The 14,334-nt window shown below is 29.9% G+C and overlaps 2 protein-coding genes across 8 annotated transcripts in view; one reads left to right on the forward strand and one right to left on the reverse strand.

Moving 5' to 3' along the window:
- LOC130668618 (EGFR adapter protein-like) overlaps positions 1–14,334 on the reverse strand; it is a 374,416-nt gene that overhangs the window by 30,014 nt on the left and 330,068 nt on the right. The window lies entirely within an intron of this gene.
- On the forward strand, positions 43–12,117 carry LOC130668621 (uncharacterized protein PF3D7_0210200-like). The gene is made up of 3 exons (XM_057470985.1): positions 43–271; positions 10,848–11,645; positions 11,725–12,117. The coding sequence occupies exons 1-3, from the start codon at positions 251–253 to the stop codon at positions 12,004–12,006; spliced, it is 1,101 nt and encodes a 366-aa protein (XP_057326968.1). The 5' UTR covers positions 43–250; the 3' UTR covers positions 12,007–12,117.

Below are 14,334 nucleotides of genomic sequence, written 5' to 3' on the forward strand. Positions count from 1 at the left end.
GGTACTTAAAAAATAAAAGTTAATTTTTTTTTTTTAATACTGTGACCATCATACTCTTTTATAGTTGTTTTGTTGTCTTGTTTCATCCCCTTGGGATATACACTCACTTGGTACATTAAAGTGTCCTGGCTAGTTTACTTGTGTTGCGAGAAAACTAAGTGTACATTCGGCTGCAAGGCACAACCAGATTCTTTTATATACCTTGAGAAATACGGAGAGTAAAAAGATAAACTTAAGAACCGGATAGAGAATGAGATCGTTGGAATTCATCGTAAGTTCACTTTTTTATATTTATATAAATATCTATAAATTTTTTATTTTTAAAAATAGAAATTTTCTTCACGACCAGTAACAAAAAATTTTATGATAAAATCGAGGGAAGAGAAAAAAATTTAATAAACAGTAGATTGACTGTTTATGCACGGAAGAAAATGATGCTCGAAATTTTAATAGTTTGTAGTTTATTTTTTACTTAACATTAGTATATTCGATACTAATATCAAACCAGGATCATTATATATATTACAAAATGGCTATTATTTATATTAAAATTTGATACACATAGGAGAGCAAATTTTTAATTTCGTATATTAAAATTAATATGAAAAAGAATCGATAAATTGGTATCTACAGTTATTACTATTCAAATAAACATAGAAAAATTTTAAAAATGAGGAACCGAAAAATTAGTAAATGTACATATTAATATATAAAGATTTAGTATACTAATTTTTCATTTTATTATTTACCACTTATTCGATATATGTATATAATAAATTCATTTATAATAACGAATAAATAACATTTTATATTAATTATTAGTCAATGGGATAGAATTTATAAAATAAGAGTTAAAAATTTTCGGTATTTTTATGAGCAAAAAATCAGTATCTAGTATACTAATTTTTCATTTTATTATTTACCACTTATTAGATTTATGTATATTGTAAATTGATTTATAATGATAAATAAATGATATTTTAAGCTAATAATGGATCAGTGATATCGAATTTATAAAATAAAAGTTAGTAACTTTTACAATTTTCGGCTGGAAAAATCAGTATCTAAGATACCAATTCCTAATTTGACCAATCATTACTTTTTAATAGATTATGCCATAAATTAATTAATTTTCACTAATAAGTCACGTATTTATAAACCTAAAAGTAATAATATTTACTTACTTTTTGAAATAATTGATAGTGGTTTTTAGGAATCTACAAAAAATAGTAAACTACTTTGCATTAAGTACGTAATAGTACTAATTATTGATAACAGATTCCACTTTTTACTATTATTTATTATTATTAATAAAGTTTTAGTTTTATTTTTATTCCCAGGATATTTATCTAAGTTATCACTGGAACACTACACTTTCTTGATGTTGCGTATATCATATGTATGATACAACTGTATATTTTGTTTCATATTTTGTTACTGCTATTGAATCATACGAACATGCAAAGTCACGTAAAGGTAAAGAATAACTAGAGCTAAATCTTGAAAATTTTAGAACATGAACATCTTATATAAAAGATAGCAGGTGAGAAAGTGTCATGTGAAAATGTGAAAGAAAAGTCGTACTAAAAAATTTAACGACTTTAGTTTTATCGTAGTTAAGAATAAGAAAAGGTAGCTCTCAAGTTTCTGCCGATCACATTAAAAAATTTCATTGCTCTTTCATAAGCTAAAGAAGTTTCTATACTAGAATGTCTCAGAAGAAAAAAATAAAAAGAAGGATATAATATATGATGTATATAACATTGAAAAACTATAAATAATTGCTCAAGAGTGTGAAGAAATATTGAACTCACTTGGCTAGTTTTTGAGTTCTTGAGAAAATCACGTTAAAGTGTGACAAAAAAAAAAAAAAAGAAATAAATCTCTTTTAAATTACGTGTAAATAATTGCTAGGTGCGATAAATATGTAACCCGTGAGAAAAAAAACCCACGATCGCATGACCTTTGGGACCGCCGTAATCCTAGAATTTTAAACTGCTTAAAAACCTTTCTTTAAAAAGATATTAAAAAATTTTGTATTTATTTACACATTCCAAAAACGGGAGTTCTTAATAACATCAATAAATCTATACAAATAATAATAAAAGTTAACATAAGTTTTTATTGAAGTTATTTTTGAAATGGATAAAAATAGAAAACATATATAAGTACACTGAAAAAACAGAATATTAAAAAGTAATAAATGATAGTAAAAAGTGGAATCTGTTATCAATAATTATTACTATTACGTACTTAATGCAAAGTAGTTTACTAATTTTTGTAGATTCCTAAAAACTACTATCAATTATTTCAAAGAGTAAGTAAATATTATTACTTTTAGGTATATAAATACGACACTTATCAGTGAAAATTAATTAATTTATGGCATAATCAATTAAAAAGTAATGATTGGTCAAATTAGGAATTGGTATCTTAGATACTGATTTTTCCAGCCGAAAATTGCAAAAGTTACTAACTCTTATTTTATAAATTCTATCCCATTGACTAATAATTAATATAAAATGTTATTTATTCGTTATTATAAATTAATTTATTATATACATATATCGAATAAGTGGTAAATAATATTATTTATATAAAATGAAAAATTAGTATACTAGATCTTTATATATTAATAGGAACGTTTACTAATTTTTCGGTTCATCATTTTTTAAATTTTTCTATGTTTATTTGAATAGTAATAACTGTAGATACCAATTTATCGATTCTTTTCATATTAATTTTAATATACGAAATTACAAATTTTGCTTTTCTATGTGCATCAAATTTTAATATAAATAATAGCCATCTCGTAATATATATATAATGATCCTGGTTTGATATTAGTAGCGAATATACTAATGTTAAGTAAAAAATAAACTACAAACTATTAAAATTTTGAGCATCATTTTTTTCCGTGTACGTTCTAATATTTATGTTTTTCGTAGATAATTTTTTCACGAAAGTTTATAAGAATCTATACCGAAAATGGCCTGATGAGAATTTATACGGTTGCAAAAAATTTTATGAAATTTCATAAAATTTAACAGAGAGTTATAATTTTAAAAAACGAATTATTAAATCGTGAAAAAAAATACAATTAGATCTTACATATTGATCTAATGGATAAAACCCCGGGTTGTCTAATCTCCGTAAAGGAGAGCGGACAACATGGTTGAGGGCCAACCGGGCGCGTTCCCAGGTGGTGGATAAGGGGACGGCCAGAGTGGGAAGTGGTAGCTCACGATGACCTCCAGCGGGAGGGATATTGTGGGCAGGCCACGACTACTTTGGTTAACATGTGCTACAGGAAACCCGGCTGGTGTAAAAACCAGAAAGATTCTCTTTCTGATCACCGCCGAATTCACTTTATGTTGGAAGGCAGCAGGAACGGCAGGACTGGGGGCACATATAGGAACCCTAAGGCCACGGACTGGCTCATCTATAAGAAAGAGCTAGTAAGTAGGCTGGGGGAACCTTGCGGGACCCTAAGAACGGCCGGTAGGATTGAGCAGCTGGTCGAGCATTTGCAAACGGCTATTGTTCAGTCCTATGAAATTGCATGTCCTTTGAAAACTAGGAAATGTAGCAAGCGGGTGACATGGTGGAATGCAGATCTGAGCAGGCTCCGTTCCTGGTCCAGGAAGCTACGTAACAAAGCGTTAAAAACGAAATCAGACCAAAACTGGGCTGAGTATAAAGCAGCCTAGGTTCAATACAAGAAGTGTATTAAGGTCTCCAAAGCTGAGGCCTGGAGAAAGTTCTGTGGGGAGATTAAGGATCTACCATTGGTGGCCCGTCTCCGTAAGATCTTCACTTCGGGCCCTACAGTTAAGCTAGGTGGTCTGACCCTCCCGGATGGGAGGGAAACAGTAAACCACGGAGAAATACTGGCTCATCTCTTTAAAGTACACTTCCCCGGCTCGGAACTGACGGGACAGGAGGGAAATCAAAGAGAGGAGAGAAACTTCACAGTCACCAGACATGGTGACTGTAGGACTGCTGCAAGGGTGGTAACGCCCAGCAGAATTGAATGGGCAATAGGCAATTTTGAGAAGTACAAAAGCCCAGGGGTGGATGGGATTTTTTCAGCTCTCCTACAAGAGGGTAAAGAATCACTTCGCAAACACCTCCTACAAATTTTTAGGGCTTGTATGGCCCTAAGTTATGTGCCCGGGGCATGGCGCGAGGTCAGGGTAGTCTTTATACCAAAACCTGGGAAAAGTTGCTATGACCTGGCGAAATCCTTCAGGCCTATTAGTCTGACTTCCTTCCTTTTAAAAACCCTGAAAAGGATGGTAGACAGACACATAAGGGACGAAGCACTGAGTCGAATACCAGTGCATCATTCACAACATGCATACCAGGCTGGTAAATCCGTCGAAACGGCTCTACATGAAGTAGTTAGCCACGCAGTGGGCTACGCGGATGACGTTGCTTTGATGATCAGAGGTAGTAGCCCAGTAGAGATAAGATGGAGGATGCAAAGAGCACTCGATCTTGTACAGAATTGGTGCACCGACAGATCTCTGAAGGTTAGCCCTAACAAGACAGAGATGGTGCTCTTCACCAAAAAGAGGAAGCATAAGTTAAATGCGCCTTCAATTTTCGACACTGAGCTGAAGTTTTCAACAGAGGTACGCTACCTTGGAGTAACTCTGGACAATAAGCTCACGTGGAGAAGCCATATAGGGAAACAGGCTCAAAAAGCCACTACCACTTTTTGGGCCTGTAGAAGGATATTTGGCACAACGTGGGGTCTAAAACCAAAATTAGTCAAGTGGATTTACACGGCTATTTTGATACCCCAGCTAACCTTTGCCTCTGTCATTTGGTGGCCCGCAATATGAAGGGACGTCAACATTAAGGCATTAAATAAGGTCTACCGACTTGCTTTGCTAGGCATAACAGGAGCGTTTGAAACAACTCCTACCCTAGCTATGGGGGCACTCCTGAAGGTAGTTCCTCCAAACATAACTGTAGAATCTCTGGCTGTGAAAACGGCTTTGAGACTGCATTTTGTTGGGTTGTGGTCGAAGGCTAGGACGGGACATGCGTCCATCCTACGGAACAGAGATCTCGAAGAGGTCCTGGCCCAAGGAGGAGACTATGGCTCTCGTAACTACCACTTCCGACACAAATACAAAGTCCTCTTTCCAAACAGGCAGGAATGGGAAATAGGGAGCAATGGAATCCTATCACCTCAAGGGCTAGTCTGGTTTACGGACCGGTCCAAAAGGGTAGAGGGAGCAGGTGCAGGAATTTATAGCGGCGGACCCAAAACTGAGATATCCCTCAGACTGGGACATACTGCCTCTATTTTTCAGGCAGAAGTATATGCGATCTGGGCCTGTGTAAAGCATATTTTAGAGCTAGATCACAGGAACAAATACATATACATATGCAGTGACAGCCGTGCAGCTCTTAAAGCACTCACATCTGTCGTGGTGACTTCAAAGCTTGTACGGGACTGCATCACACTCGCTAACAAACTAGCGAGCGCCAACTATGTCAATCTCATTTGGGTACCGGGTCATAGCGGTATTAAAGGGAATGACATAGCAAATGAATTAGCAAGGACAGGGGCCTGCAAAACGGGCCCCGAGCCAGTCTGTTCAATTCCGGTGCCTTTGTGCTTTATTAGAAACCACTTGGCTCAATGGACCTGTGACAGGTTCTAGGACCTGTGGCTTGGGGCCGGAGGCATGCGACATACGAGGGCACTAGAAGGACCATCGAAGTCGCTTGGTACCAGTCTAGTAGAGCTCGATAGATCCAAATTGAGGATTATTGTCGGACTCGTTACAGGGCACTGGTTTACCGGGAGACATCTGAAGCTCATGGGCATCACCGATGACTCGGTATGCCCCAGATGCAATTCAGAGGATGAAACTCCCCTTCACTTGCTGAGCCAATGCAGAGCCTTAGAGGATGTAAGGAAAGACATCTTGGGGATCTGTGATGGTACTCGGCCTAACCTATTAGAGGTTGGTATGGGCATATTTCTGCGATTCTCGAAATTCATAAATCTGCCAATCCAACCTTAATTTTAACGAGAATTGACCTAGTAGGGCCGAGTACAATGGTTCAAAAGAACTGAGTGCTCGGCTCTACACCAAACGAAGGAGTCAATCTCAATTCAATTCAAATTCAATTCAATGGATAAAACATTACTATGTCGGATTAAATATTTTTTTATTGTCCCAGTGACTGCTGGGCTCGAAACCTGGATCCTTCCGATTCTAAGTCATCGCTGGGCCGACCCGCGTACGTGATCGCGTATGAGTATAGTATAGTTATCGAGATATGAAGTTTTAAACTCCCATAATAAATTTTTTAAGATTAGATGAAATTTTATATAATTTTAAAAGAACTGATAATTTTATAAATGAAGTATACAATATATAATAAAAAAATATTATGAAATTTTATTAACTTCTATAAATTTTCTGCAGCCAAGTTTTATGAAATTGTATGAGATTTGATAAAATTTTAGAGAACTTTGTACTATTTCACAACCTTCATAAAATGTTAACAAAACATTATTGTTTAGCCCTGAATTTAAATGTTAATTTTATAAAATTTTACATAACTCGTTAAAATTTGCTGGAAAAATCACATTAAATTTTACAAAACTACAATGATTTTCGGAAAATCATTTTCTTTTACTACTGGGTTCAAACTTATGAGTTTCTATGAAAATTGATAGAATTTTTAAAAATCTCATAGGATTTCATACATTTCGTGCATCAAGATTTTAAGCTATTTCATATAATTTTATAAAACTTTATGGAATTTTATACAATCTTAAAAAGACATTATCTTAGAACTGAATTTAAATTTGATACAATTTTATCACTTTTTATGAAATAAAATTAATTTTAATAAGATTTTATGGAACTTTATGAAATTTTATAGAATTCTATTAATTTTATGTTGTAAGCTTTTATAAAATTATGTAAAATATTATAGAATCTTACTTATACAATATCTTTAAATTTTATAAAAATATTTTTCTTCTGGCATTGCATTTCTATCAGAACTTCTATATTTTATCTAAAGAAGCAAAAAATATCAAGATCATTCTTTTGTAAAATAATTATAATTATAGACTATATTCATTACAAATAATATTTTAACGAAATAAAAAATTTCGATTTTTAATGTACAGAACATTTATTAACATTATTGTTCTGATAAACACAATTGCATTTAGTTCATTCAATATAAATACAGGAAAGTCCTATATAATTGAAAAAAAAATTATCAGCCCGCGATATTTTTAATGCAAATGAAATAAATGAATGATTAAATAAATTTATTGATAATACCGTAGCAGATTATGAAAATTAATTTAATGACGAATGGACTATAAATGAATTGCAACGATAAATTTTTTATTAATATATATTTTATTAATTTTTAAAGCCTCTGATATCATATTACAATATACAAATTCACTTATCGGAAAATAATTGTTCGCTACAACATAAATAATATTTCCAGTAACCGATAAATTTACAAGTGAATCATATTGCCAAAATTTCAATTTTGTCTATAACTCAAATTTTAATTGTATGATGTCATTAAAAGATGCTTTGATACGAAGGATATATACATTTTCCGAAACGCGAATTTCGGAATGTACCCAAAGTGCCCGTGTAAAAAAAAATTTTGGTTCATAATGAATTTAGATCTTAATTTCATGACGAAACTCAGAGCGTGACACAAATATGACTTCCATCATGAATTTACTTCAACTTTTCGTCGAATAAATCAGTATCAATTCTAAAATTAATTTATTACGTCTTTGAATTGGATTTGGGATGACTTCGATAGAAACACTTGACTGATTTTTTACTGAATTAAACTTGTTCTATCAAGTACTTGATTTACGTAAATCAGTTTCGATTGTAAAATTAATTTAGTGAATGAACTTCGGATTACTTGGATTTAAATTTTACTGAGTCATAATTTTGACGTGATTAAAGTTCTTGAAACAAATTCATGATGAAAGTCATATTTGTGTCATGGGTGACAATTATTTGGTTCTTTGAAAAAAAAAGAAGCGGAAATTTTAAAATTTAAAAGAAAGTAGTTGGACATTCATTGAGAAATGTATTGAGTGCATATTAATTTATTGTGTAAAAAGTCGTAGTTTCTTTTTAATAACATACAATAAATATTGAAGTAACATGCATGATTAAACATGAAAGTCGTCATCTGTTTTAGAAAATATTTTTATGTGATTTGGACCATACAATTTCAATAGCATTTTTTCGCATATAGATAAATTAAAAAAAAAACTTAAAAAAATTGTCATTTAGAACGATGCACAAAAAAAGTCGAGTATGATTTTTTGCTTGGAAAAATCGCTATTTGTTTTGCAGTAAAAAAAAAAGTATTTAACTTATCGGTGTTTCCATTCACAGAACGATGAAACAATATTTGTTGAGCATACCAACAAAAAATTTTGAGAGCATTGGTTCAGTGACTACAAAAACATTGTGTGCGCAAATCATTAAAGTATCAACTGCAGATTGTATATAACTATAACAGATTGTTTAAACAACAAAAAATAAAATTATTTAAAAATTTTTTTTGTTATATAATAGTTAGTATTTAAGATTTTTGATTGCAGGTTTTTAATTATAGATACATTCTTACAAAAGACGATGTTTATAAATAATTATTCAAAAAGTATTAAATTTTGTAGTTATTATTTAATCGTAAAAAAAAAATACGTTGGAAGGTGACGAAAGAAATTTCTTCCAACTCATGTAAATAATTACTACACGATAGTACATGACAGTTTAGGGGAGTAAAAAAATATATCAGCCAACCCTCCGGCCAAACTTGAATAAAAATTTTTAAGAGCTCGAAGACAATTTTAAAAAAAATAATAATACAGATCTTAGTTGTCAAATATTTTAAATTCTTCAAGCAAAAAAGTTAAAGAATATTACAACGTTATTTTAAAATGGTATAAAAAAAATACATCTCAGATATAATCGTAATTATAAAGCAAAAATAGCTTTTAATTAAGAAATTTTTTTTTTAATGACATCATTATCAGAAATTCACATTAGTTTCTTTAATCACCTGTGAAGTTTTATCTGTTTTAAATGCTCTACGCCTGAAATTTTTTTCATTTCATAAAAATTGGTCTAAATATTGGTTGTTTTTTCATTCCAAAATGCACGTAAAGTATAAAAATATTTTAGCAATAATTAACATTATAGTGTTTTTTGTGATAAATATAAATGGAGAAAATGTGCCATTAATAAAATTATCAGTGGGTGATACTGTCAAAATAAATAATTTAAATGAATTATCAAACGAAATTTTCGGTAACATATTTAACGGTTATAATGGATTTAAATTTACATATGAATCGAATGAAACAAATCACAGTAAATTGACGGCATCTTACAAAAGCACGTGCCTAACTTTTGATTCATCAGTATCACATTATTTTTCAAAAATTTTTATAAATAAAAAAAAAATTTCAAATACATCAAAGATATTCAATAACACAAAGATCATAGAAAAATTATTCAAAAATAATTTTAATTATACAAGCAATAAAAACTTATCTTATGGTATAATTAAAATATGTAATAACGTCGAATCACATCGTGCTAAAGTTAAATTGATTGAAACAAATGATGCATTAAAAATTGGTGATGCAACGCATTACGTGGCATATGTTGTCAATGGACAATGTCTATTTCAAGTAATTAAATTTTTCATAAATGAATATTAATTTTTAAACGAAAATAATTACATGGAAAGAAAATTATAGAACTGGTTCCCATAATTCTATAAAATTTTTTCCTATACCAACATAGGAATTATAACCATAAATTATGGGCGCAGTTCCTATAATGATAGGAATGTTTTCCATAATTATAGGAACAGTTCCTATAATTATGGGAATGATACCCATAACATTATAGGAATGGTTCCTATAAATTATAGGAATTGTTCCTATAATATTATGGGAATCATTCCCATTATATGTAGGAATGAACCCTATATTTCATAGGAATCATTCCCATAAATTATAGGAACCGTTCCCATAACATTACAGGAATGGTTCCTATAATTTATAGGAATTAGGGCTTCACTCAAGATCGAGATTGTATTGGTCTTGTCTTGACCTCGTCTCGATTTGTCAAGACAAGACCAAGACGATATTATAGATCGCAATTCAAGACCAAGACCAATATCATTAAAAACATCTCGCTAAGTCTTGACAAGACATAAAAAAATAAGTATAAGTATATGAGAATTACTCGTAATAAGACTCCATGCTTTCAAAAAGATTATTAATTAATTATAATAATGTTTATTGGGTTAAAAAGTTAAAACATTTTAGAAGTACTTGAAGCGATCAAGTATATTTATATAAGATTTAAAAAATATTAAGTTTTTCCTTTATTGAAAAAAAAATTCTCAACTGTGTGTTGTATTATGACTGATATTAAGAAAATTTCAGGTTATTCAAGACCAAGACGAGATCTTGACGAGACAATACAAGACAATATTATTAATAACTTATTTTTCGAAATCGATGCAAGACTTACATTTTGAAGTCAAGATCAAGACGAGATCAAAGCTTTCGAGATCAAGACAAGACTTTCCCAATCTTGTCTTGTCTCGGCTCGAGTGAAGCTCTAATAGGAATGGTTCCTGTAATTTATAGGAATTGTTCCTATAATATTATGGGAATCATTCCTATAATTTATGGGAATTTCATAATTTTCTTTCCGTGTACTTTAATATTTATCTCAACTTCTGAATAAATTATTTTAAATATTAATTTTAATTCATTTTTATTACAGATATTTGTCAATAATGCAAATTTTTGCCATCGAATTTATGATAATAAATCGAAACGAGAAATTGATAATAATTTTTTCGAATCATCTATTTACAAAACTCGCATAATAACAACTGACAATAATGATACTGTTGATAATTTGATTAATGATTATTTCGATAGCAATAACAATTCTCTTTTAACTTTCAAAAATTTATCATTAATTGATCAATTCAATATTTTAGATAATATTCACAAAGATATTATTATTGATATTTACTTTAATTCACTATTCAAATTATTAAAATTATCTAAACACCAAAAATCACTAATCCGTAATGAATTGTTAATCAATCTAAAACCAGGGGATATAATAAACGTCAATGACTTACTCGAGCATAATAAATCACATATAAATGTTGATAGCCCATTAGTTGATATAAAAAATTACTCATTAATTCCGATGGTTTCTTATATTTATACTGATTGTTTAGAAAATGAAAAAATTGACGAATCTAAAAATAAGAAATTTAATAAATTTTTATATGATCATGTAGATATATTTGATAAAATAGTACAGCAAAAATATTATGGAGTTGATCGTAAATATTTGAATAATAATTACAAGTGTTTAAAAATAACACTCTGTAATGTATTTAATGTACTTGAATTAAAAAATCCGGTAGTTAGTGTAAATGAAGACAAGAGTTATCGTAAAAATTACATATTTAATAATAATAATAATGATATTATACGATACAAGAATAGTAATGCAACCCATTATATTACTAAAGCAGAAAAAGGCAATTGCTTGTTTCAGGTAATTTAGATATTTTAAAATTAAACAGCTACATTATTAAAATAAACATTATAAATGAATTGTTAATTTTATGTTTCAGGCATTTATGTATCCTGTTGCTAGCAATGTAGATGCAAAAATGAATCATGAAAATATAGAATCGTTGTTAAACTTTGTACGAATGGGTAAAATAATATCTGCGAGTAATAACCGTTCATTAGAAAACTGGATGGAAAATTTCATACATAATCATCCTTTGACTCTTGATTCTTCTTTAGGACTCATTAATTTTATTGAGAATAAAATAGATTTATTTTCTGTTTGGAATAAACTTTATAACAATCAAGCATTGATTTATCTTCGATTACGTCCCTTGAATTGAGATATTTATATTGACATGTAAAGAATGATACATTGTCATTATCATTTTTTATTTCATATTGATATAATTAAATATGTAATAGTTCTACTGATATCCAATAAAAATTTTTGATGAGCATAAAATATTTGTCATTAAATTATTATATTATATTTTATTGTATATAAAAGAATATAAAAAACTGTGAAATGAGAATTGATACTTAAAATCCAACTGTTTCATATCAGTTGGTCAGTTTATTTGATTTTTAACCATTTATTATATGGATTAATTTTATTGAATGATTTGTTGTTTATAATAATAATAATAATGTGTTATCAATATTTGTTGCATCATACGTCGTAAAATCCTTCTTATCTTCTCTTTGTTCAGCTAAATTGATTTTTTTCTTGTCAAATTTTGTGATTAATCAACAAATTCATGATTTTTTGAGTACATTTTTTCAGTAGTTTTTAAAATTAGAAAAAGAAGGTAAGTGTTTTTTAACTTCCCGCTAAGAAAATTGAAAATTTTCAAAAATTCGGGAAGTTCTTGGTTTGGGCCCGGTTTTCGAAAATCGAATTTCTAAGAGATCTTGACGTTTGGAGGTTCTAGGAAGCTATTCTGACTAATTTCAAGATGATGTCCGAGTGTATATATGTGTGCATGTACGAACGTACGAATGTATCTAAATATTCAGTAACTTTTGAACGGATGAACCGATTTGGCTTTTTGAGGTCGCGTTTGAAGCGGCTCGTTAATTTCAACAACTTTTGAAATTAACCATAATCGGTACGGTAATTCGGATATACTTCAAAAATAAAATTTTTTCAAAACTGTGTTTTTTTGGATAACTTGCAATGCACTCGATGGATTGATTCCAAAATCTAATCAGCTCTGAAATTTCATAAGCTGTGTTGAATGCCACCTGAACTATCAAAATCGCTTCTTTCGTTCAAGAGAAACCGTTGTCGAAAGAATTGCAAGTGTTTTTTTCTGATAAAATCTAAATTTTTGAACTAATTGGTGACGGTGTTTTTTTTTAAAGTTAGTGATTGAAAAACTGCATCGAAGGTCAAAATCGATTCATTATTTCAAAAGATATTGGTGATTAAAAACATGTAAAACAACGATTTACTTCATTTATTTAGAATAACTCATTATTTTATTTATTAAATATTTCAAAAAAATTTCCAATGTTAGAGGTCAGAAAACTGCGTGAAATGCCATTTTAAACGTCAAAATTGTTTCATTATTTTCAAAGATATTGCTGATATAAATTTGAAAAAAAAATAACGATTTACTTCATTATTTTTTCTTTATTATTGTTAATTACTTGAATTTTCCCAATGGAATGTGCGGCATTACTATCGTTGAGCTTGAACAGCTCAAAAGTGTATTGACAATAATGTTTTCGAGCTCAAAGAGCTCAAAAACAGCAGGAAGTTTCAGGGCTAGCTCATAGGGTCAGGTGGTTTTCTGATTTTTTTTAAATTTTGAGTTTTCTGGTTAGAGAAAAGTACACTTAAAAATGAATGCAGTATTAACATCTTTGCAATTCATTTTACAGAGGTACAAAAATAAAAATATACTCAATAATAAATTTCTTTGATTCAAAATCAGTGGCACTGAACTTTATAAAAAGGAGAAAAAAATCGAGATACATTTATTATCTTTGAAGAACAAAAGTCGCACAGCTTCTTCTCACCTCATTGTCTCCCTCGAGGATATTCTCTTGGGTTTTCTTGGGTTTCTTGCAGTTGAGGGTAGAGGAATTGAGCTTTTTAAGTCACTTCTGTTGCATGAAAAAGGGCCAATCTCATTGTCAATGTTGAAATATATACTAGTGCTTTTTCTAGTAAAATGATTAAGTTATATATATCATCAATTCTTAAAGAGGTTTAGTTCAATCTATACCTCAAAGAAAAATATTTTATGAATTTATAATATAAAAGTTAGAAACTAACTGAATTATTATACAAATTATTTCAAATAAAAATTCACTCGAGCATGAATTAAAAGTGTAAATATGTAATTTATATTTTATCATAATAACTATCGTCAGGGCTTTAGTGTTAAAAAAAAAGTAAGTGCAATTCAATAAAAGTTATTTTTTTTACTTGTTATTTTCCTCTAAATTAATAGCTTATAAAAATCTCAGAACTAACCGACTGTTCATTTTGAAAGCAGGTATGTTTACTTTTCAGGTAGAGGCAGGTGATGTATAAGTCATAGAATTTGTATTTTAAATGGTGAGAAAAACGGCTATTATGTGGATACTTAAAGTCATGATTTCTTTTTTTATCATTCATTTCGTTAAATAAAAAATTTAATAAATATTTAAAAGTTAAA

Source organism: Microplitis mediator, chromosome 5 (genome assembly GCF_029852145.1).
Source record: "Microplitis mediator isolate UGA2020A chromosome 5, iyMicMedi2.1, whole genome shotgun sequence".
NCBI lineage: Eukaryota > Metazoa > Arthropoda > Insecta > Hymenoptera > Braconidae > Microplitis > Microplitis mediator.